At 43.6% G+C, this 26,153-nt stretch overlaps 1 protein-coding gene across 3 annotated transcripts in view; it reads right to left on the bottom strand.

Annotated features, from left to right (window-relative positions):
• Positions 1–9,695: 9,695 nt before the first annotated feature.
• Ppp1r17 (protein phosphatase 1 regulatory subunit 17) overlaps positions 9,696–26,153 on the bottom strand; it is a 43,290-nt gene continuing 26,832 nt past the window's right edge. For 2 of the 3 annotated variants that reach the window (XM_029478743.2, XM_085839690.1), the window contains exons 3-7: positions 24,852–24,994; positions 19,946–20,126; positions 16,262–16,414; positions 15,832–15,984; positions 9,696–10,856 (exon numbers count right to left, since the gene is read on the bottom strand). In XM_029478743.2, the coding sequence (XP_029334603.1) occupies positions 10,777–10,856; positions 15,832–15,984; positions 16,262–16,414; positions 19,946–20,039 (480 nt within the window). In that variant the 5' untranslated portion in view covers positions 20,040–20,126; positions 24,852–24,994 and the 3' untranslated portion in view covers positions 9,696–10,776. The remainder of the gene's footprint in view (positions 10,857–15,831; positions 15,985–16,261; positions 16,415–19,945; positions 20,127–24,851; positions 24,995–26,153) is intronic. The other variant, XR_003836947.2, reaches the window with a different exon arrangement.

A 26,153-nucleotide genomic window follows, 5' to 3' on the forward strand; every position in this document is an offset into this window, starting at 1 on the left:
CAAAACTCCAAAAAGGTCCAGAAGCCAAAGGTTAAATCTTAGCACTGAGAAGCCTGAAGTTATATCAGTGTGGACAGACCACAAATTACAAACTTTAAGGTCCAGCCTTGAAGGGTGTGTCACTCAAGGCAGCAGAGGCATCCCTCAGCCTCTTGCTTTTACCCAGCTGTCCTTCAGTCTGAAAGAATCATTTCTTCTCCAGTCTCCATTCAGTTGAATTATTCAAGTCAAGCTCACTTCTCACCTCCCTTGTGGAAATCTCCCTGCAAGCACTTAACTCCAATCTCTCTCCAGAACTGGCATTTATTTAGAGGCAGACATCGTTTGTCATCAGCGTGTTCATGGTGGCCCCCTCCGAGATGAGCTCAGAGAAGGCTGGTGCTGTGTCATATTTCACCTCTAAATAATCTGTGATTGGGGAACAATCCATAAATACTTAGGTGATAAAAGAATAAACACAAGTGAGCTAACATATAAACGTCAGAATAGGGGCTGGAGAGATGGCTCAGCAGTTAAGAGAACTGACTGCTCTTGTAGAGGTCCTGAGTTCATTTCCCAGCAACCATATGGTGGCTCACAACCATCTGTAATGGGATCTGATGCCCTCTTCTGCTATGTCTGAAGACACCTACAGTGTACTCATATACATTGAATAAATAAATAAATAAATAAATAAATAAATAAATAAATAAATGTTAAAAGCAAAAAAGAATGTCGGAATAAAGAACTGGTTATAAGGACTACAAATGCCTATGTGTTATTTAAAATTATTTTTTCAAGCTTTTTAAATGTTCTTTGAGAACTGTTTGCAATAACCAAACTTCCAGAACAACAGTTGAACAAACAGCTGTGTAGGAGATGTGCACTGTCCTTGCATTGTGGGTGTGGTGGACCAGAAATGACTCTTATTAGTCAATGAATGGGAGAACTAGGATAGTGACTCTCCCAGGGGCTATTAGGTGATACTTTAGGTATTCTGGTTGTCTTCTCTGAGAGAAAAATGATAGCTTGTTTTCCTTCCTAGAGAAGAGATAACAATTTTATGCTCCCCCTGGCCCACAGACTCTAGGATTACTACCTAAGCAGCCTGTGAATTTAAAACCCTTAGGAATTGTTCTTAGACACCATTGTCTGAGAGATTATAGTGCCACATGGTTCCAGGGGAGCTAGCATGACTGAGGATTGCTCATGGACCTTACCACTGTGTGATGGGGCATCAGCAGAAATCAAAAATCAATACAATATGGAAAGTTTTATTTATTGCTGTGTATGCCTGCACCTTTATCTGTAGTCTCAAAACCACAGAGCAGAGCTGCAACCAGAGTCAAGAGGCTGGTGGCTTGAGCTTATTAATAGGTAGTTCTTAGCCTTGGAGATGCCATTTCTATCTTTGTTTCTTGCTTTCCTCTTCAGTAAAAGAAAGAGAAAGGCAAATGTACATAAGGGCCTTGAAAGGATTCACATGGGGGCTAGAGAGACGCTCAGTTGTTAGGAGCACTGTTGCTCTTGCAGAAGACTGGGATTCTGTTCCCAGAACCCACATGATGGTTCACAACCTCTATAACTGCAGTTCTCAGAGGATCTGACATCATCTTCTGACCTCTAAGGGCACTGTACACTCATGTGGTATACAAACAAACATGCAAGAACATTCCCCAGACTGCCTCACCCCAGCTGTTTTCTGTGCTTGGTTATGCTGGCTCACCTTGGTCTTCTCCCTGAAGTCCCCTCTTTCACAGGGCCTCAGTACTTCCTCTCTCCACCACCTGGAGCTGCTCTTCCCTCCATTCATTACTCCCCCTTTACCTGATACACTCTTGAGCTCCCCACTAGAACATTATTCTTTTCAGCAAGGTTTTCCTCGTTATCCCTCTTCCCCAGATAGGGTCAGATCCTTCTTTTATGAGCTCTCAGAACCTCTGTGTAGCAAGCACAATTGTGTTTTGATATCATAGAGTTATTATTTTTTGACTGATATCTGTCCAGTTGGCAGATTAGAAACTCTGTGGTCTAATCTACTTGATCTGACAGGTAACACTTAGTCTGGCAGGTATTAAGTTAAAAGACCCAGAATATTCTCTCCGTTGTTAACCCTCGTGTGCTTTGCACTGAAGTTGAGGAACACCTGGATTGGGTCTTACTGTATACACTGGTTTATGCAGCTAGTCCTGCTGTTGAGGGTTTGCTGAAAGAGCTGTCCTAAAAACTACTAGGCAGATCAAACATACTCCCTTTCCTTTAAAATAATCTAGGAGTGGTAGCAACTGCATTTTAGGGTTTGGTGAAATCCGGTATTGGTTCTTTGCAATTCCTATCATTGAGGTAATTCCTTAAGGTAATAAAAACTATCAATATTTTTACTATTGGCAAACGTATATTGCTTCTTCACCAAATATCTAACTGCAGAAACACTAAAAGCATCCTGTTTCAGGTCGTTCAAGCAAAGCACTAGGAGGGGATTTATAGCTACACAGTTACAAATTATGAATGTGCAGGCGTTCAACAACTACACCCTGTTGATTTGCTAGTTAGTTTTTTTATTGCTGGCTTTTTGCGCTGCACTACAGGAGACTGGCTGCAGATTTGGCTGCTACTCAGAGTGAGGAGTCACTAGGGATGTTGTTCCTATTCAGAAATGCACATGGTAGATCAAAGACAAAGATTGCAAACTTGTATATTAAAACCCATACATTACCCACACAATGAAAACCTGCATCCCACTCCACATGGGAGGCTTGGGGCTGAGTGTGAATGGAGGATGCTCAGGTTGGAGGCAGTGAAGGAAAGAACAGAGCTGCCTAATTACCCAATGTGGTGCTTTCCAGTCCCCTCTGAAGAGTGCTAAGGATTCCCTCAAAGGCCACCAAATGAAGTATATATGGAGGGAATGGAATGGAGGGCAGACTGGGGACTGCTCCCATTTTTCCAACTTTGTACCTTGGCTTTTGTATACTCCACATGTTACACTTCTAAATGTGATTTCTTTTGAACAAAAGAAGCCCCTAACACTTGACAATGGAGCAAAAAGCTTCACTCTGGGGCAGAAGTTAGTGGTGTGGAATAGGGTTGAATATACTCTGACACTTGCTTGCTTTTCAGAGCAATGGAATTGGGCAGAGTTGCATGACTTCTAGTTTCATTTTATGCAAGATTTATGTTTATTCTGAGTATTCAGAACCAGCTTGTAGCTGCAGAGTGTAGCACATAGCACTGCTTCCTTCAGGTGCCTGTCTAGGTCTGTGCCCTGGGTCCCCTTCCTCTCACCCCCAGCAGAGGCTGAAAGACGGTTGGTAGAAAGGACTGGCATTTCTCCTCATCCTTTCCCATGCATCCTGTAGCAAGAACATGTGGATGGTGCCCCCATCTCTCTAGCCACTGATATGCTAGTGCGTATAGCCCCAAATACAACCTAGAACCTTCTTTCTTTCCCTTAAGCTGTAGCTGAACCATTACATCAAACTCCAAGATGAACATGATGGGAGTTTTCCTGATGTTTCATCCCAAGAGGGCCAGAATTTTCTCTGTACCTTGGTTTCTGTACTTGTATCCCTTTGTATAGCAAAGGAGGGCCCTGTATCTGTGATCTGTTGCCCCTGTACACTGTGACCTTAATTTATTGATGAACTTATTCTTTCTTCATTGATTGAGTTTTCTTTCAAGTGTCAATTCTGTACCATCCCTCTACACACTGCCAGAGGCTCTAAGTACACACCTATGTGGATGAGATGCAGCCTGTGGATTAGCAGTCTAAGATCTTGAGTGAAGAAGTGCTCTGTCTACCACACAACAGCTACAACTGTGCAGTTCAAGGACTGCTTTGGGACCACTACCACCAGATGAGTATGTTCAGAGTCAAGTTCTAAAACCTAGGGAAGTCACACAATTTTTACTTTGAAGCAAAGCACACTGAACATAGACACTTTCATACACACACTTCGAGATGGATCTACTTGCTATTGTGGTAGTGACTTAACATGTTGGTGATAAGGAGTTCTCACATATGACTTAAATTGAAAGTGTTACTGTGGTTTAATCATGAAATTTCTTCTATGACCCTATGCGCTGAGTGCTTGGTCTCCAGCTGTGTGTGCTATTTCAGGATGTTTAGAAACATTTAAGAGGTGAGGTTTAGTTGGATAAAGTACAGCACTGGGCTAGGTATGTATCCTTGAGGGATTAACCAGGTCTGTCCCTTCCCAGCTGTCTGCTTCCTGTCCACCTTGCAGTAAAGAGTATTCGAAACCATTCACTCCTGCTGCCTTGCTGCTCTGCCTAATGGTATGGGGTCAAGTCTTCCTCTTTTACTTTTTTATCCCCCACTCTTTTTTTGTTGTTGTTGTTTTTGTTTTTTGAGACAGGGTTTCTCTGTATAGCCCTGGCTGTCCTGGAACTCACTCTGTAGACCAGGCTGGCCTCGAACTCAGAAATTCACTTGCCTCTGCCTCCCAAGTGCTGGGATTAAAGTCGTGCGCCATGACGCCCGGCTATCCCCCACTCTTATAAGAAACTTAGCTTAAAACACACATTGGGCTTCACCCTATGAGCTCCACACAAGTTGCTCTTTCTTCAAGTCCTGTTCTCAGGCATTTTGGTCATAGCTCTCCAGAAGCAACCAAAACCTTGGTATCAGAGAGTGCAACTGTTGCAGTGACAGACCTGATCATGTGGTTCATACGTGCTTTGTAAGTGGTTTATAGGAAAAACTCGAAGCTTAAGTAGAAAAGAGCCAGAATACTGGAAGCAACACCTTGATGGGAAACTTTTGGTCGAATCTTAGAAAAGTAGACTTGCAACTAGAACTACAGACAGAGAAAGCCAGGCTCATGAGGGTTCATATCAAAATGAGAACGCTACTGGAAATTAAGCTAGAGATCACATTATTACAATATAGTTCAGAACTTGTTTATACTTTGTTTTTGCCACAATATTCTGCATGAGACTGAATTCAGATTTGATAGATTAGACATGAAGGAAATATCACAGTAACCAGCATTCAGTCTGTGGTGTGGATATTGCTGGATATTTTAGCAACATTTTAAATGATATTTTGGATCAAAAGAGCAGGGCAGATAAACTTGAAAAGACTTGTAGCTTGATTAGAAAATCCTGTGCACAAATGCAACAAAGAAAGGAGATGTTTCTGAAGATGCTAGCACCGTTAAAGAGAAACCAATGCTTTGGGTTATGACAACAGGAAAGATGGTTTCAAGGGATCTTAAGAATTCTAAATTACAGAAAGACTGCTACAGTCTCAATTGTGCCCTGACCCCTTCGTCGAAGGAAGAGTCTCAGAATTCCACACAGTGTGACCAGCACTGAGCTAGTTCAGAGTATTCTCACCTGAGCTTCCTTGACTCTCAGTTCCCTGGACCTTATTTGACATTTTGCAAATTGCTTTTAAGGATTAAAGGAGGAGCATGGGAAAAAGAGCAGACAAGGGTCAGAGAAGAGCTTTTATTCTGAGGGGCAGCACAGTGTGTACGATTTCACAAGTAAATATTAAGGTATATATTATTTCTCTGTATCACTAATGTATGATCTAACATATAATTATAGGGATAGGAGGACCTACGGTTTAGATTAGTTCTGTGGGGTTTTTTGTTTGTTTTGTCTTCCTGTTTTCTTTTCTTTCTTTGTTCATTTCTTTCTTCTTTCTCTCTTTCTTCCTTCTTTCTCTCTCTCTTTCTTTCTTTCTTTTTTCTTTCTTTCTTTCTCTCTTCCTTCCTTTCTCTTCCTTCCTTTCTTTCTTTCTTTCTTTCTTTCTTTCTTTCTTTCTTTCTTTCTTTCTTTCTTTCTTTCTTTCTTTCTTTCTTTCTTTCTTCCTTTCTTCCTTCCTTCCTTCCTTCCTTCCTTCCTTCCTTCCTTCCTTCCTTCCTTCCTTCCTTCCTTCCTTCCCCTCTCTCTCTTTACTGTGAGTTCTTTAAGGAATCTTACCTTGCTGGAAGGATCTGCAACTTTAGGTTCCAAAATGCAGAGACTGAGGAAATAATTGAAATTAAAGAGTTTTTGTTGTTATTGTTTTGTTTGTTTTCTGAACCCTTGTGGATGTTGGGGTAGAAAAGATACAGGGTCTTGCCTGGCTTCTCTCTGCTACAAGATACAGGGGAAACAATGTTTAGAAAGCTGTTTCCTGGGACTCTAGCTAAGAGTCTTTCTAAAGGGCTGGTGAAGTGGCTCAGTGGGTAAAGGTGCTTGCTGCTAAGTTTGATGTCTTGAGTTTAATCCCAGGGACCCACATGGTGGAAGAAAAGAACAGACTTCTTCCCCCTGCAAGTCCTCTGACACACACACACACACACACACACACACACACACACACACCTAAATATAATAAAATAATTTTTAAAAATTCTGCATTGAAAATTTCCAGTTGAAAATAATGTGTTATTTACATGGATCCTCTGCTACACTAACTGTGTAGATGGACAGCAGTGCCCCCGGGCATGGAGAAAGACTTGTGGACAGAAGGACAATTCAGAAGGAGAATGAGTCCTTTTCTGGATTGTTTGCAGTTCTCACACCTAACCGTTACTGATACGCAGCCTGGGATGCTGCTTTCGAAAGAGAGTTACTTCTCATATGTGGGATTCAGAATTGGTTTCCAGCATATGTTTAGGAGTATGGGAAAGTCTTTTGTTGTTTCTGCCAGGAACTGTTAGCTGATTGGCTCTTCCCTCTCCTCCTGCACCTCCCTACACTTAGAATTAGATTTAGGGTATCAGGATTTTTCTCATCTTAAGAAACACTTATTCTTTTCTTCTTGAGAACGGTAAGTTGGCATTTTGGATATTCCAGGGCAGAGCTTGTTTCCAACAGAGCACAAGTTCTTGAAATGCTATTAAAGGCTGTCTGGATTTAAAGAAAGACCCTGGTCAGTGCTTAAAAAAAAATAACTCTCAAGTGTGATGCTTTCTTATCTCAGTGAGCTTGGGTCCAGTGAAGATGCCTTTGGAAAGAAAAGGCTCAGTCTTCTGGCTTGATTTGGGGGTTCACACTTGTGTTCAAAACACCCAAAAAGATGATGGATTGACTGACAGGGACTCTAGGTGTCTGGGAGCACGAGGACATTCGCAGCTGCCCTCTGGCTGTCTCCCCTCGCTGCTTTGATATTCCCGTGAATATCCTTTCCATACCCACCAGTCACAGCAGTGAGGACGCTTCCCTCAGAGGAAGTAAAAGGTATCTCTGAACCCCTCATGTGACCAGCCTCATAGCTGGGAAAAATAGCTGCTTAACTAACTTATTTTTACAACTGCAAGCTAAGTCATTCTCTTCTTTAAAAAGGGCAACTTGGATGCCACAGTCTGAGGAAGAAAAACTGACCCAATAGTAATGAAAAGAAAACCTTGCTTTCTTTCTTCATGGTCCTGTTCTACCTGGCAGCACCTCTTGTGACCTTCCAGGTAATAGTTAGGCATTAGAAGCTGGCTGTGTGAGCTCAGCCAACATCTTTTAAAGGCTGTCGTCTGGATGGGATGCTGCTTTTGAAAGAGAGTTACTTCTCATACATGGAATCTCTTTATCTTAACGAATTCAGGTCCAGCGAGGACGCTGTGGAAAGACGGCTTGGCCAACTGCTTCTTGAGCCTGCTTTCTGAATGGTGCTTGAAATACATTTGCTATAATATCAGCACCATCCTTTGATTGGAGGGAGTTTGCAGTATATGGAGAACTAGTCACAAGTCTACTTACTAATCTACTACCCAGAAAAGGGCCACATGGGACAAAGGGCATGACAGAGGTTTGGCTTCAACTCACATCACTGCAGTGATGTCCAGGTTTGGGTGCACTTTATCTGGCTTTGCCCCTTTTCATAGAGGCTGGGTTCTGTCACAAGGTACAACTTCCCAGAAATAGAAAGAAGACATTTGAATGAGGGCTGCACGGGTGGCAAACTCTCCCCACCTGATACTCTGAACCAGTTCCATTATTATTATTATTATTATTATTATTATTATTTTAATTATTTTTACAGTCCAGTCTTCATCCCCCTCCTGGTCTGCCCCCTGACTGATCTACTACCCCAACCCCTGTCTCCAAGAGGATGTCCCCACCCCTACTCCACCAGACCTCCCTACTCCCTGGGGCCTCAAGTCTCTTGAAGGTGAGGTGCATCTTCTCTCACTGAGGCCAGACCAGGCAGTCCTCTGCTGTATATGTCTTGGGGGCCTTAGTGTCTGAGAGATCTTGGGGGTCAAGTTCAGTTGAGACTGCTGGTCTTCCCATGGGGCCACCCTTCTCCTCAGCTTCTTCCAACTTTCCCCAATTTAACCACAAGGGTCCCTGGCCTCTGTCCATTGGTAGGGTGCTAGTATCTGCATCTGACTCTTTCAGCTGCTTGTTGGGCCTCTCAGAGGCTCCTGTCTACAAGCACACCACAGCATCAGTAACTGTCAGGGCCCCAGGCTTCCCCTTGAGCTGGATCCCAATTTGAACCTGTCACTGGACTTCCTTTCTCTCAGGTTCTTCTCCATTTTTGTCCTGCAGTTCCTTCAGACAGGAACAGAGCTTTTGACTGGGATGGCAACCCCATCCCTGTACACTTGATATCCTGTCCCTCCACTGGAGGTGGACTCTACAAGATCCCCCTCCCCACTGTAGAGCACTGCATCCAAGGTCCCTTTCCTTGAGTCCCGGAGAGTCTCTCACCTCCCAGGTCTGTTCACAGATCAACAGCAAGGCACTGTCCCTTCTCTAATCCTCCCAAACCACCATGGATAGGCATTTTAGCTTACAAAACCCATTGTCTACATACTGATTCTCAAACTACAAAGAAGGTTTTTGTGTTTGTTTGTTTGTTTGTTTTAAAAAGGACCATTATTATCCTTATATTCAAACTCAGAGCTTTAGGGATCTGCTCAGCATCACACATTTAGGGCTTGAGTCCAAGGCCCTCACTTCTAGAACAGCCAGTTTGTTTCCATGAGAAATGATGGGTGCTTTCCCAAGTTACTGGGAGTTATCAAGCACAGCCTGCAGGCCTGGCAGCTGGTGAACTCTGTGTTTAAACAGAAAATCTAATAAGACAAGAGGGCACCTGTGTTTTCTTCGTGAGATACCTGCAAATCATTCCGTTGCTGTTGCACTAATGCTGCTGCTCACTTGCCTGCCATTGCTTTGGATTGCTTAAAGACTTTATCGTGGCCCTTTTCATCACTTGGCAATCTGGTCACAGTCTCATGCTCCACCCCCTCCTCTGTCCCAACTTGGTTTGCCTGGAGCAAGAAGACAAGAAAGCCCTGAAGATATATAGGTTCCAGGTCTCTACTACCAGGATACTAAACTTCCAGAAAATGTTAGAGTGTGAAGTCAATGGGTCAGTAGCTGTGATGGAACAGATCCCCAAATGTAGAGTGTGCATGCCTTCTAGAACTGTGTCTAGAACTCAGTAGTCATAGGGTGAGCTAGGGTGTTTTAGTAAAGCCTAGCCTGCCTAGACTGCCAGCTCTCCGGACATTTTCCGAAGACAATATAAAATCTAGGATTTCATGCAGATATTCTGGGTTTGATCCTTAAATATTAACAACAAATTCGAGGATTTAAAATAATCTTTACAGTCAAAACAAAACTACGTGCAAATCAAAGCCAAACTGTGCAAGGTTTGTGGCTTCTTGTTCTCAATCTTTTTTTTTTTTTTTTTATAATCGTAAGTAAGAGTCAGGAGAAATTTCTAGGACACAGAGATGTGTGCGGAAGTATCTTTATTTCTGAAATGTATTGCATCTTTCACATCTTCGTAAGGGGAACAGAAAGACAGAAAGGATAACCAACAGCTGGACCTCAGTATGTACAGAGCTGTCCCATGCTTCCTGCCTTGGTCTGAACACTAGATACTCTGCTTTTCTCCCTTTTAGTCCTCACCTTCTCTCTGTCTGCTGTCTGGCAGATGAAGTACAGATGCAAAGAGTCCCCACAGGCACTTGGAGATTGCCAGCTGCACAGGAACCAAACGCACATCTATGATCACTAGACAACACCACCTCTTACACAAGAAAACGTATCCGAGCCTAAATAAGTGAGATGGTGAAAATATCAGAACAGCCTTCAACTGGCCTTAGATTTAAAAAAATAAATTCCTTACAGTCATTGGTATTTATTTACCTCCCATTATGACATAATTCACAAATATCATGACAACCAATATACATAGACCAGCATTCTCTGCCTCTGATGTCTTTTATTCTTGCATGATGGGCTGGCTTCCTCTTCTTGAACCATTATAACATGTGTAATGAGGGTCTTCAGAGGAGAGGGTGATCAGAGTTGGACTCTCAAGATAGGAAGGAAGAAAGAAAAAACAATTTCATCATAAGCAGTCCATGACTCCATTAGAGTCCAAATGTTCTTACAGTTTAACCAGCAGCTGTGGCCTTGCTGGACTCCTGAGTGTTTGATGCTGAATCGGACTGCCCTGCTACTAAAGGCAGGTGGAAAGGACCGCCTCCCCTTCCTCCTCCCCATCTTTTATCCAGGTTTTTTGCTTGCAGACATGAAGCACTGAGGTCTCACCTCTCTTACTTTGGAGGAAAAAAAATCACTTTACTTTGCACAGTATAGAAAAATGAAAGTTTAGGAGGTTGGGTTAAAAAGCAAGAAAGGAAAGACAAAGAGGTGACCTGACCAGCAATCTGAGTAGTAGGTCTCCTGGGGAGGAGACGTCTAGATCTTAGAGTCGACTAGGACAAAATGAGAGCACAGACAAATCTATTTTTTCCCTCTAGATCACCCTAGGGAACCAATGTAATCTATTTACACGCAATCTCAGGGGAGATGTCTTTAAATAGCGAGCTTGTCACCATCCATTTCTTCATCCTCCAGAATCACTCCTGCACTCTCATCCCGGAGCAGAGTCAAACCTGCAAAACAAAAATGTAGACCTGCAATTATACAAACATCCAATTGAAGTATCAGGTAGTCCTTGGAGCCCCAAGACTTCTCTCAAAGGCACAATGACACACAGAAATGCTTCCAAGTCTGGGGAGAAACAGTGACCTTGCTAGACCTTTGCTGAGGAGGTATTCAAGAGGACTCCATTCTGGACACAAGGAGAGACAGGCCCTAAGCCATAGGCTAAGTTCACCCCTTTGCAGTATGGTAGGATAAAAGGCACAGGGATTTTGGAGGCCAAATGTTGGGGGCTTCTGTTTAGCCACTCTTTTAATGCAAATGGTGCGACCTAATGTTTCATCTAAATGTTCTATTCTCATGTGTATAATGAATACACTAATACTTATTACAAACAAGCATTACATCAATTAAATAAGATGTTGGTAACATGCCTAGCAAAACATCCACATCTGTGGGCCAGTGACATGGCTCAGGAGTAAAGTGCCTGTCATTACCACTGATAGCCTGAGTTGGATCTCCAGGACCCATAAGATGGAAGGAGAGAACTATTTCCTATAAGTTGTCCTCTGACCTCCACAGACCCATTGTAGCCCATGTACTGCTTGTCTGCCCCGCCCCCACCATTCATAAATACATATTTTAAAAAGTTGAAAGCCACACCTATGATCAATTAAATGATGTGGGTTTTTTTTTTCACTTTATTTTTCTGTAATTTGTTAGTCTGTTTCTCTTTTGAATGGAACAGTAAGACTAATAAAATCAAACCTAAAACACCAGAGAAAATATTGAGCTCTGAGTGTCTGCCCCCCAGTGTTTGTCAGCCCTTGGATGACAGAGCCCCCCCCCCCCACTTCAGAGCAAAGAGAGGTACTAGAGAGCAGTGTATCCTCACACACAGTATGGCCACACTTTAAAACCACTCTTCATTTGAAAATAGAATTAAAATATCCCCATTTTTACAAAATGTAGATATATTAGATGAATCCTTACTTAGGCAAAGTATGAAGTTGTTTTTTTACTGGCCTGTGAAATTTAAAAGATTTGATTTAACTCTCTCTCTCTCTCTCCCTCCCTCCCTCCCTTCCTCCCTCCCTCCCTCCCTCCCTCCCTCCCTCCCTCCCTCCCTCCCTCCCTCCCTCCCTCCCTCCCTCCCTCCCTTCCTCTCTCTCTCCCCATCCTCCCTCCCCCTCTCTCTCCCTCCTTCCCTCTCTCCCTTCCTGTCTGTCTGTCTTTTTTCTTTCTCTTTCATTATTCTCTCCCTCCCTCCTTGCTTCCTTGCCTCCTTTCTTCCTTCCTTTTTTTTTTTTTTATCATTTTTCAGAGCTGATCAGTTCAGAAAAGGTCAGCAAGGGAGACTTCATTGATGCTGTCCGTTAGTGAAAGTAGGGCCACTTTAATGAGTGACAAATGAGTGTGGGTAATTTCTGTCTCTTCCCTCCCAGCCATGCTTTCCACCACAGCTTTGCACCAGCCTGCCTCCACTCCTCTCATTAGGGATTTTCCAGTCCACACAGCACTTCCTAAAGATCTCAGCTTGGGGATTGGAAGCTGTGCTCCACACGGGGCCTTTCTACAGCATTGGCCTCCACTCAAGGGCAACAAATTAATGAAAACTATGTGTGGATCTTAATGACTATTCATTTGATTCAATTCCTAGCTTGTTTATATTTTTAACCAATTAGCTAGTATTTATTGGAGGAGAAAAATAACTTCAAGTCTGGCTAAAACTAAGGCCTTTGCATAAATCACTTATAAAGCACAGTTGGAGATAATGTCTCTTATAATATTTGCATAGAGTTCTGCTTTTATTTAGAATTAAAACCAGTATGCCAGGACCATGTAGAATTAGGTTTGTTAATGGGTCAAACTTTCCATACTTCCTTCTTGGATATCTCTTTACATTAAGTGAAATTTTTGGTAATTTAAAATAGACAAAAAGCTTTACATTTTTATCATCAGCAACTTTCTAGTTACTTTGGGTGCCCTTGAAATGTAGTCCTTAAAAATCTGGGCCAGAAGGTGGGAGGAGGCCCTGGGACAGCAAGAATAGCAGGAGCATATTAAATGGTAAAGGCTGGCCCTTCCTGAAGTGGAACAGTCTGCCCACAGGGGCACAGAAAATAATTTAACGTGCAGAATGAACTCAAATTTTGTATCAACACAGGTAAGCATTGGTTGTAATATTTTATAAGCGAATGATAAAGGATATATTGTGTTTGGGCTCTTAATGGGACTCCCAGTTGCTGCTGATGTCTGTAAGTGGTGGAGCTGTTTGGATACAGGGCCTATCAGCAGGAAGTGAGATCCTTGAAGGACATTAGCATCCTATCCCCACCCTGCATTTCTATTCTCTTTCCAAGCCACTGCAAGATGAAGTGCTTTGTCATACCATGTACCTCATTTTGCCATGTTCTGTCTTGCCACTGACTCAAAGGCAACAGAGCCGAGCAACTATGAACCAAAGCTCTGAAAACCTAAGGCAAACAAAACTTTCCTCACTTTAAGTTGATTTTCTCCAGTGTTTTGTCACACTATCGGAAGGATACCCATTACAGAAGCTCAGCGTAGTGTCAACTTTTCTGGGTATCCTGTTCAGAGAACCCACATAGGGATGGGAGCATGCTACTACTGCCTCTCCTGTTCTTGTCACTTCGGGCATTTGAAGACAGTTTGAGCAACACTGAGGGGATCTGACTTCCTCCTGGTCTCTGCTCTCCTGAGGAGTCAGGACTGTGTCTCTGAGGGGAGGGAGCCATTAAAACGAAAGCTCTTCCCTTGGTCATCAGTCCCCACTGAGGAGCTCACTCCAGCCACCCGAGTCTCGGCAAGGGTTTGATGCTGTAAGAGACACTTGAGTCTTCAATCTCTTTATCCTTTTAATCCGTCATGTGTGTATACAAATGCACGTGAGTCTACATGTTTACAGGCACATGTGTACACGTGTACATGTAGAGACAAGAGCTTTAGATAAAGTATCTTCCACAATCATTTTCCATTTTATATACTGAGACAAGGTCTCTTAATCTGAAGCTCAACAATCAGCCAGGCTAGCTAGCCAGCCTGCCTTTGGCATCCCTTGCCTCTACTTCTTGAGCCCTGGGGATACAGGCTCTATGTCTACACCCACACAAAAAAGCTCAGTCTGGAGATTGAAACTGGAGCCCTACGCTTTACCCACTGAGCCATCTCCTAAGACCAGGCCTTCATTCTGTAGTTCTCCACCAATACCCTATAGACCCTCTGCTAAAATCATGGTTTGCAGGACAGGAATCGTTGAGCAACAGTCACGTTCTGGCGTTCTCACACATTCAACATCTAGAAGAAGACTCAGACCTAGTAAAGCTCTAGCAAATGTCAGTTCCGTTCTTTCTGTGTAGAGCAGAACTTAGAGCTAAGGGAACTTGGCTGCTTGTAAGATGTTAGCATGTTGGGCCAAGAAATCTTGGTGTTGGGCCAAGATTTCTAGTCCTGGGTCTTTGTGCCAATTCTAAGCAAGATCTCACCTAGGCACCATCCAAACCATAGCTATCTGCATTAAGTAGATGTCCCTCAAACATTGAGGAGTCTTGACAAAGATGGCACCTGCCCTCATAATCCAAATCAAGGGATTTCTCCCCCTGAGCAGAACAGACATGTGCCAATTTCAGTGGAGGTACTCTCTTCCCTTTGCAGGAGCGCACTGTTTTGATTTCTGACTGTCTTTGCTTTGTATGAGTGCACTGCTTTGATTTCTGACTCCCAACTGTCCTGTTGGTGTTCACTATTACCTGCTGCATCATCCTTATGTTGTCTGGCTCCTTCCCCGCCCCCCTCCCATGTAGACTAAGTACTTCTCTTCTCTTAAACAGTTCTTGGTACGCGTTTCTGACCAATCACAACCAACACTCTCTGCCATGCAGTTTTCAACTGTGAGCCAAGTCCGAACAAAGCCCGGGCCTGGCAGGGAAGCCTTAGAGGCCTCCCCACAGAGGCTCCATTCAGGCAGTTGGACTTGTCAAATAAGCTCATTAACCTAAGGGAGGGAGATGGTTAGCATAAGATTTAGAAGGGGTAGTGAATCCTTGTCCAGCTTCCACTTGCCAAGGGTTAATGAGATATATCTCTATGGTGTGTTTGCCTGTGAGTTCCTCTGAACAACCGTATTAGAACCAGCATGAGTCTTTCTGGATACCCGCCAAAAGGCTCTGTCCTTCTTAGCGTAACTAGCATTGTGGTTACTGCCAATTCTTTACATACGAAAAGCTTCCAGAAATAAAGCACCTCAGCTAACACAGTGAGAGAAGCAGGGTGTGTGAGTGTGTGTGTGTGTGTGTGTGTGTGTGTGTGTGTGCCTGCAGCGATGTTTGCCACTGAAGGTCCTTAAGGCAGAGATTTCCTGACTCAAGAAACTTCGATAAGTCTGCAGAGTCATAATCTGACTGTGATTCCACTTGCCTCTTTTCCCATTCACTCCTCAACTTTCCAGGGACAAGGACAATACCTCATTTCATTACGCACGCATGCGTGTGTGTGCGTGTGTGATCTGACATGTATTAGGATATTGATGTAAATCTTCTCCATCTTCCTCTATCTCTGTCCCAAGTCTTGACAATTGGTCCATACAATCTGGGAAGTTATCCATGGACTTTAGCATGCACAATCCATGTAAGCTGGGGAAGCAGGAATTTCACCTCTTCTCAAGATCCCACTGATATTTGTTTTGATGGTTGAGTGAATTTGACCAGGTCTGATAAAGCAGGAGTTATTTCTCAGCCTCCTCCTCCCCCAAGTCATCCCCTGGGGAACTAACAATGAAGGAAAACCCAGAAGGCAGCAATACGTATACTCTTCTCCTGGGCACGTGAATGCAACACAGCTTACTGGGCCAGGACATAGGGCATAGGGCATGCCCCTTGCACCTCAACATGATAAGGCTCCAATGTGCTCCCATCCCTCCTGTGAATGTTCTAGACCAGCTTTTTTTTTTTAAAAAAAAGTTTTTACCTGCAACAAAGGGAGGCATGTGCAAGGCAGGCGTGTCTTTTCTCCTTGGCCTTTTTTGTTCCATATCATTGTTATGAAGAGCTGGGCCTGATTTGGCCTTTGGAATTCTCTCTTGAACATCATATCTTTTGATTAAGTGTTCTGAAATCACACCTGCATGGTTAGAGGAGCAGAAAGAGGAAGAGGGTCAAGTAGTCACGTTTGCAGATCCTAATGTGGAAGTGTTGTGCATAGGTGCATTGTGGGCTGGTACCAGAGAAGGCAAACAACGTAGCTTTCAAATCTCTGGATGCCACCCCATGTCTGCTGGATGTAGATGCTCATGGGAGCTTTGGAATCTTGTGGGGACTTTATTCCCCATGTGTTGATGGTGTCAGGTCTTACAGGCCTGCCATTGCAGCCACGCAGAGCAGCTTGTCCCGCCCGTTACCTGGGATGAAAGGCGGGATGTGCACTGCTGGTGTATCTTTCCTCCTGGGTTTCTTTTGATCTGACTCAACATTCAGAGTGGCCTGTACATTCTTCCCCTTCCTTGGCTTCTTTTTGAGGTCACAGTCCTTAATGAACTGGTCTGAAAGGTCATCTGGTTCCAAAGAGGAAATGGGTTCAAAGAGGAAAAGGAATAATACAATTGAGTCGTGAGTTGGTTAGTTTCTTAACCATATTTGATGTTAGGGACAGAGGTCATCTGGCCAGAAAAGTGCTTATTTTTACCACACCAAATGGAAGACCCAAATGCACTTGCTATGTTTGTATATAAAATAGAAAATCAGAACTCAGCAAAGTTTAAATAGTGTTTAACACTTATACTTGTTTTATATGTGTGGGTGTTTTGCCTGCATGTATGCCTTTGTATGCAGTTCCTGGAGATACCAGAAGAGGGCACCGGTATCCCCCGCTGGGACTGGCGTTCAAGATGGTCCTAACTGTTCCGTGTTGGCTGACCAGTGAACTTAACCACTGAGCCATCTCTCCAGAACCCTGGTAAAACTTTAAATTTAGAGAAATCAGGAAAGTTATTAAGGCAAAGACAAGCAGAAAAATGTGACCAGTCTTGATCTGAATTTCTGCAGGAACAGTAGGTTCACTGTTCAGCCTCGTTTGCTCAAGAATCACTTTTCTTAAATGCCCACAAGGCCAGGGTGGTACATGCTCCTAGATCCTGGTTTGTTTCACTAGGGTATAAAGTGAATCTCTTACTTGCTTTACCTCTGTGAGCTGCTGAGTCCTCTTGAAAAGCCCCACTCAGACTTCAGCATCTACCTTCCTCTCTGCCTGTGTTTTTGCCAAGTCTCTTTATAAGGTTATACAATTATAAGTTTTCTGTCTGATCTCTTTACTTTTCACAGCCATGTTTACTAGATCCTGGACAGCCCAGCTTGTGCCGTTAACATCATCAGAGGTTCTCACAGATGATGACTCCAGACCAATCCCTTGGCTCCTGAAAGCCTTGTCTAGCCTGCATCTTAAACCCAGGCATCTTTGTCTGCTCTGCTCTGCTTTGCATTTCTCTGCTGTTGCTGGAGCCCTGATGCATTGTTCTGAAATGATTAATCCCTGTAGTCTCCTGCTCCAGACAGTTTTCAAGGAGACAAAGGTTACACACTTTGGGGAATTTTGTTCTTAATTGCATCTCTCTCCAACCAACGTGCTATAGATGCAAGTTGAGCTAACTCTACTCCAAGTTCACATCCTGAGTCTCTCACTTGCTGAGTTTGGAAACTCTGGACGTAATTTCTAAACCCATTGATATCATCTCCATTGTTTAAGTGGAGGTGACGTCTAATCAATGTGCATGTGTTTTGGAGATCTGATACCTGTCACCTGTGCACTATGTCATTGCTCAGTCTGACCTGCCAGCAGATCTGCAGGAAGCCCCAATGTTGTCAGCCTGTCAGTCTTTGTTAAACCCAGCCCTAACTAGTTTTTATAATTTCTTGAATACGAATAGCAATTTTGCTCAGATAAAAATTTAAAGGGTGATGTCAGTATTATTTCTGATATTACTTTGTTTTTGAAATCATTTTAGTAGCCACAAGTACATGTTTGTTCAATATGTTTTTGAATGAATGGATTCAAATAGGCCTAGTATAAAGGGCTATTCTATTGTGAATCTACCAAGAAATTGCACATTTTCTCTGAAAGCTCCTAACTGTGGCCTGGATACAACCTGAGTATTTCTAGAGATATGAAAAAGAATATGGAGGATTTAAAGGTTGATTTAACATTTCAGTACTTTCTCGCCCCTACCCCTCTCTTGTTTTTTCCTTGTTTGCCCTCTTTTCTTCTCCCTCCCCATCCCACCCCAAGAACTCTCTGTGTAGCCCAGGCTGGCCTTTAACTTGTAATATTTCTGCTTCACTCTCCTAAGTGCAGGAATTTTACATGTGTCTGGTTATACTTGGCTCCCACTTTTCTTTCTTTATATATTTCTTTGAGGAAATGTTCAGATAAATTACTTTAAAATACTGAAGACTAAATATGTAAAACTTTCAATTCAATTTTGTGGGACGAGACATACCCAAAGTCATTCATGATTCTAGCCAAACAACATTTTTAACACCTATTATTACCTGTCAAATGATTTATTAGATCCTAGAAATAAAATGGTAAGAAATCATTTTTGCCTCCAAGTTGTTTGTAGTCTCTTAGACTACATAGTCCACATGTTTTGAAACGTTACACTAGAAATATTTAGTAACCACACACAACGTGCATGCATCATCAGACATCCCCATATAGAAACATAAGAAAGAAAAAACCCCACATATCATGGTTCTCTTTGGCGATACTGAAAAAGTCAGCTTTTCCTCTGACTGAAAAACATTGATAATGCTACCAACAGCCTCAATCTAATCAATACTTACTGCGTTTGCACTCTGTGATGGCACTGGGCTGCGTGAAGTTCACCTACATATGAAAAGGAGGCCTGGGGAGATTGTTCTGATTTTGCTGCACATCCGGGCTCTTTCAGTTTCTCTCTGCCTACATTTTACCAAATCCTTCATCCCATTCTTGGACAAATGACCTCATTTAATCCCCACACTAAGCCTGTGGTTGTTCTACTTTCATCTCCTGTTTGCAAATGTGACCAGGTTATCGATAAGGATCAAGCTACATCTTGGAGCTACTCAGCTTGATTTTCAGCCTGGCAGACACTGTAATTCTTCAAAGTTGTTACCACATTGAGGCTTATTACCCTTCCCCATGATAGACACACAATAGGCATTGATTGACTGATGGTGCTTAGGATGGGTGCTGCCCAGCTGTGGGGTCCCTGAAGGCATACCTTGCATATGAATCTGTTAGGGGTGGGCTACCAAGGTGCTACTCGGCACCTAGTGCAGAGAGTGAGACATTTGTTTCAATTTTGACTTTCATTTCAATTGTAATTTTCCCTATTTTTTGGAGGAATCCTGAACATAAAATATCTTGAAGGCAATCGAGGAGAGGGGAGATGAGAGGAGCCATAGCCAGACGAGGCATTAACAAAGACTATGAATATGCAAGAGGCCCATCCATCAAAAGTCTGAGTGTCTCATTTTTAGAAATGGGTAGAGGCAGAAATGTTTTTGGTGTTTTCATTACAAAGGTTATGCAAAAAGTCAGTTGTGGAAAGGAAACAGATTGACAATAAAGCAGAAAGGGGCTATTTAAAATTCTGTCTTGATAGGCAAAGAGAGATATTTGAAATATTTTATTGGCGCTGCACATGGGGTTTAAGTGTGCTGGAAAATACTGGAAACAAGCTATATTGCCACATTCCATTTATTGCCTCAAAAATGCTCTGCCTGGGACTCTGTCAAATCCAAAACACAGGACAATGATCCTCTCTCTCTCTTTCTCTCTCTCTCTCTCTCTCTCTCTCTCTCTCTCTCTCTCTCCCTCCCTCCTCTCTCATTGGAATTAACTTCACTCCAGTACTTCAGCTGATATTTACGTGGCGAACCCCACAGACCCATGGCTATTTGCCTGTCCATCTGGTGTAGCCTGTCACCAGAAGGCACCGGCTATCAGGTTTCAGGGGCCCTTCTCTCAGACTTGCCTGACAGCAGTATGGTGACAGAGACCCTCCTGTGGCCTGCAGGACAGACGTGCCAGAGGGAGCATTTACCTGAGGGGCTGCACTGAGGATCCAGCTTGCCTAGTATGTCATCTGAAAGCTCCAGAGGTGGTACTGGCTCGGTGGTCATCATCTCAGTGGACATCCTCAGTTGAGAGAGAGACAGAGAGAGAAAGAGAGAGAGAGAGAGAGAGAGAGAGAGAGAGAGAGAGAGAGAGAGAGAGAGTCTTTTCTGGCACGGGAGAAATTAAAAACAGTATCTAAGTATGTAAGTATCTTCTGTTCATTCATTCACTTATTTATTTAATAAATACATTAAATATCAAGTAATTACTATTACAGATCCTATCTCAATCCTATTTTCCATGTATTCTTCTTATGGTTTATTGCAAAATCTGAAATGTAAGACAAAATAAAACAACACACACACAAAACCACACACAGACACACACGGTCCTTTTTCTCCCTATTAGGAAGTGCTGAATGTCAAATCTTTATTATTTGCCTATTCAGGGGTTCATGGAGCTAATCAAGTTAGAGTTAGAAATGAGTTGACTAAGAGTTAAAGAAAACATCAAGCATCCATCCTGTTGTGCATTTTCTGTGTTGAGTTCTATAATGCATGATTATATCCACACAATAATTGAGGAACTGGAGCGCACAAGTTCACTTTATTTATTTAGTTGTCACACATCATCTTAGTTAAGTTTAGATTAAAATCTAATCCTAGTGAATTCTTGGCACTTTAATGTCTTAGAAGAGAAAGAGAGAGAGAGAGAGAGAGAGAGAGAGAGAGAGAGAGAGAGAGAGAGAGGGAGAGAGAGAGAGAGAATCCTCTGAACCCAGAGTTAACTAAGGCTCTTGGGTCCTCATAACTGGAACTTATAAAGTAACTCAGCTGCCTCCTCATGTACCTGTGAGGACAGCAGGTACCTAGTGAGGAAAACTTGATCTTTGTGAATATTTCTGTTACTTTTCTCAGAATCCCTGACATAAAAACAAGTCCCCTCCTGTCCCTGGACACCTGTCTTTCCTGGAACACAAACGTGTGATCTTTCCCAGTGATTAGTTAGAGCCTTGTCCGGGAGAAGCGAAATTCTACATGGACACACGTGAAGTCTGGATGAGAAATGCATTAGCTGAGGTTCTGAGAAAATCTCCATTAGAGTCTATTTCTTTTGTTCCCTTCTGATAATTTATTGCTGGTGTCCATAATAGCAAGGGTAAGGGCAAGGAGAAATGAACAAGGTTAAAATGACCAAGCTGATACTCTGCTCATGAGAGTCTTGTTCCTGCAACAGGCAGAACCACAAACCATCCACAGTGACAGACTGGGATTTCAGACTGAGCTAACTCCTTTGCTTTGAAGACTAAGTCACTGTTCCCTGGGAAGACTGAGGGATTCCCCCCCCCCCACCAGCTGAGATCATTGCAGAGCAGATGGGCCATTAGCCGATCACTTGAGCCTGGCTTTTAGTGACTCTTAGCAAACTGATTGTGTGAGTGACTTCAGCAGACATCAATTTAGACCATTGTTTCTAGTGACTGGGTATAGCCTGCCAACTCCCTGGAACCTTAAGGAAGTGTGTTGTAACCGTCCATAGGCTATCCCCTTGTGCCAGGAGTTTTGAAAAGAGGAATGTCACCCAGGAAGACTGTGCTCTATGCTAAAGACTGCAGGAACCATTTCCTCAACATGGAACCATTGACTCAACATGGCCCTATTTGATGAGACTTCCTCCTCTTTGCCATGTCACAGGTGTGTTGAAAATCACCCACAGTGATCTGCCATGACCATCCATCCTCAAAACAAACTGAAGTTTAGGGAGTTTAGGCTGACCTACCAGTAGTCATGGACTCACAACCAGAATCATTGCAGAGATCCAGGCTCTTATGATGCTACCCGTCCTCCCTGCAACCTAAAGCAAATTACTCCTTGGACTGGGATCACATCTCCCGTGAGCTCAGTAGTTGGTACTCTTTCCTTTGAAGCTATGGCACTTTCCTCACGGAGTCCCTGTGAAGATGAAGTTGGACTGCCTCATGTTTCACACATTGAAGGTGCTTTCTATTGGGTGGCTACTGTTCTATACCATTGCTTATGACAGTGGATGAGGAGCCACTGAGTAACTGAAAAACCCCAAGAAACACTAGAGATGTCTGTTTCATGCAGATGGTGAGCTGGGGAGAACCTGCCCTCATCTGAGATAAGCAGTGTTATCAGCCATGGACCACAACAGGAAGGACCGACCCACTGCTGGCGAAGCATCGGCTGGAGATGTCAGGATCCCCTGGGCAGGCTGGGGCAGCCAATGTGTGATTAAAATCCAGCTATGGTGGAGTAGAATACTGTTTGATAGGAGGAGCTGGGAGACTTTTCTGATCTGGGATTTGATATTACGACAGTATCAAAGATGTTTGACAGAGGCATGTTTTGACCGGGGGTGGGGGGGTCACAAGACACTTTAATCTTAGGTGATGTCATTTTGACAGTCCTGTCATGAAATCTTCAAAGAGAACAAAGAACAGTGATGATAATGGAGTGTCTGGGTTCAGAGCTGTCTCGTTGATGGTGGTCACTTATCACTGCCTGTTGAGTGTTGATGTGAGATAAGCACACAGTCCTGCCTCGCTCTCCACTGCCACCCTCAGATGAAAGGAAGCTCCCTACCACAGTAGGAAGGTCTGTCTCATTTCTGCTCCCCACTCTACCCAAGCATTATCCCTTTAACTCCATCTGTGTCCTAGCTTTCATACAGGTCCCTGCACTTGTCATGATGGCCAGAGAAAGTTTCTATTGCTCCCTTGGCTGCTCTCTATAATTTGGGTGAGTTTCTGGGAAACCAGTTAATTTTTTTCTAAACAATTGGTTCCCTTGGGTCCTCAGATTCCAACCCCAATGTTAAAGCCTTCAGAGATGCTTACTCATGGAGATTTTACAATAGGGATGTTTAACCTTTAGTTAAGGGCTTGTGACTTCTCTATCTTTTTATTTTTTTTGCTTCATCCTGCTTTAGCAGGGCCTCTTTCACTCAGCATTGGCCCACCTACCCTGAGCTGAAGCTGTTTGCTGGGAAACCAGGACATTTTCATTATGTAAGACTCCTAGAAGGGCCCTGGGGAGTCCCGGCAATCTCATGCATTATTTCTACAGACAAATTCAAGCATTCACCGCAAAAGCTGCAAGGGTGGACCCCATGAAGATTCATATCCTCTCAGGTCCGGTTCTGGTACTGAGTTTATGATGAACCATAGAACAGCCGCACCGTTCTTCATCCTCTCTGCTTTTCAGATGTCTCAGAGAATAAAGGCTGAGTGGCTGAAGCCTTTTCTTGGTGGTTACTTGAGAGAATGTGGGTGGCCCATGGGAAATGTGTACTTGACCATGGGAAATGTGTACTTGACCAGCCTTAACTTTAGGATCTTGGGGAGATTTCCAGGACTTCGTATCTTACAACCTTGTAACCTCTTTACTACCTCTTTTCATAAGGGACCCAGCCTTTCTCTCCACTGGAATTCACACTAATGCAAATGCTACTGGGAATGGAGATCCATGAATTGTTACCAGCCAGTGCTGGTGATAACTGTCACCTAACTGTCACTGACACCAGAGAAGGTATCTCTTTAAGTTGTTAAAGAGCCAGAGGGCCATCCTGTGCCAGCACAGCTATGAAAACCCGGGTGCACACTTTGCTGAGGCCAGGCTCCACTCACCCAGGCTCCACTCACCCAGGCTCCACTCACCCAGGCTCCACTCACCCAGGCTCCACTCACCCAGGTGACAGCTGTGCTGCTTCTGCAGCTCAGTTTGAGGTCACAAACTGGCCCAGGCACTGAGTTCTCTTAAGAGAGTAAGGATATACATTTTAATGCATGGGCAAGAAATTGCCCCAAAGGTGACACACTGTGAGTTGGCCCTAGGCAGAAGCAGTCTCTGTTACTTTCCTCACTCTTGCTGGGAATAGAGGTGTTATCTTGCAAAGTTAGCTTCCATGTCTGCACACTTGACCCTAGCCAAAAGGCTAAGAAAGTGAGAGCTTTCACGTCTGTAACTGGGTGTACCAGCGTCTCTTCCCTAGGGCTTGTAAAAGGACCTGAGTCCAGCCAGAAGCCAGGCACACATGGATCCTTCTGTGGGTGGATGCCTTCTTTGCTCACTTAGTCACAGTATGCACGATACTTATATTTAAGTTAATCTAAATTGTCATACCAATCTCATCCCAGTGCCAGCCTTTTCCAAAGCTGCTGATGAAATTAGCACACCCAAAGGCACAACTCAAAGGAAGAGGACACCCATTTCCAGGCCTCAGGATGAAGAGAAGCAAGTCTCAGGAGCCGCTAGACACTCTGTTATTCACCTAACATTCTAAGGAGCATCTGCCACACAACTAGGTCTAGCTTTACATGATGCAATAAAAGTTTTGGAAAAACAATATCCACAGCCCAGTGTAAGCCCAGTTAGCCTACCCTCCCGCTCTGCACACTTTGCCCACCTCTTTTGAACTGAGGATTGAACTCAAGCCCCGGAGCACCACACGGGCAGATAGAATCCTTCATGTGGAGACCTTACCCTGCATGCAGTCTTCTTCATGGACTGACTGTGCCGTGAAGTAAGATGTGAGCATGTACTGAGACAAACGCACTTTGCCCAGACCCCCCGGGCCTCAAGTGAGCATGAAGACCCACCACACTCATCTCCAAGCTTCGCTGTTTTGTTTGGGAGGACACAGACTATCACAGAGGTCAAGACCCCCACAACACCAGCAAACTGATGTAACAACCGTGACTTTGTTCGCCCCGGGGAGCCCCAGCTTAGCCTTGCTCCATAAAGAACATTCAACATGCTTTGCTTTGTCCCACCAAACACAAGGAAGCAATAAGCTACTGAAAGTTGGCCTTTTTTTTTTTTTTTTTTTTTAATTGCCAAAGTTCCTGGGTAAAAATACGAAGCACTTACCAATCAGTGCAGGCGTTGAGCCGAGAAGGTAAAGGCAGTTCTTCTCACCGCGCTGGGGCTCTACTCGGCTGCACTGGCTGCTGCTGCCCTACTCCAGCTCCTCTTATCTAGGGACCAGCTGCTGTGGTTGCCATGGGGATGCTCTGTTTCTCAGGCACCAGGGCAAGGGGGATGGAGAGAGAACAATAACTAACTTGGTCATCCCTGCTCCCCGCAGCAATAATTGTATATTACAAACAACAGCAACACCCGGAGTCTACGTTGAGTTCTTAGTGTAAGTATCCGGGAAATCAACACAAACCAACTCCACTTTGGAATCCTACTGAAAATTCAGAGGCAGGTTTAAAAACTGGATTTCAGGGGTAGGGTTGCCTGGGATTACAAATATGGAACTTGAGGCACAAAGGTTAGCAGCTTGTTATCAAGGGGCCACAGCAAATTGCAACACTTAAGTTGGTGTCAATTGAGTCCAGAGCTTGATGTCATGATGAGGAAAGGAATAATGATGGCACCTATTACTACCTTTTACAGACTGTTAGTACTCTCCAGTGCCAGGCATTCTTCCAACCCCATTAGCCCTAACAACCTTAAAGGGAACAGCCTTAGCAATCTCCATCTGAACAGGAGAGTGAAACTGAGATGCCAGTCCACCACCACAGTTGTCTCAAAGATCACAGATTTGTTCAGGAGGACATGAAGTCTCGTGGAACTCAGGGCCCTATGATCCTTGCAAGACTGACAAGAAAGTGCTCTTACCATTAGCAAACAGCAAAGAGAGGATTCAAATCCAGCAACTGACACTAGTTCCCTATTCCTAGCCACTCTCTCCTGCTGTTTATCAAAGAGCATTTCAAATAGCACAAAGCAAAAGAGATTAGTCCCTGTCTACACAGTTTGGATGTCAAGAAAACGGTATTCTTTCAAAGAAACCAAAGACAAAAATCATATGTATACCACCAAAGGCTTGGGCTCAAGTAAGCAGGTAAGACATACTGACCTGTTCAGAGGAAAGCTCTATATTATTAGTCAGTTGATGCCCTTTGCCAATATGAAACAACAAACTAGCAAGCAAACAAATAAAACCACCAAAATCTTCCTGTAAAGAGATAGAGGCCTTTAATCCCAGCACTTGGGAGGCATAGGCAAGTTGATCTCTGTGTGTTCGAGGCCAGCTAGGTCTATAGAGTGAGTTCCAGAACAGCTAGGGCTACACAGAGAAACCCTGTCTCCAAAACCCAATAACAACAACATCAACAATGATGATGACAGCAAAAACCCAAGACAATGAAAACCAAACCAAAA

The sequence above is a fragment of the Mus caroli genome, unplaced genomic scaffold (genome assembly GCF_978045245.1).
Source record: "Mus caroli unplaced genomic scaffold, Mus_caroli_1 scaffold_7, whole genome shotgun sequence".
In the NCBI taxonomy this organism is placed as follows: domain Eukaryota; kingdom Metazoa; phylum Chordata; class Mammalia; order Rodentia; family Muridae; genus Mus; species Mus caroli.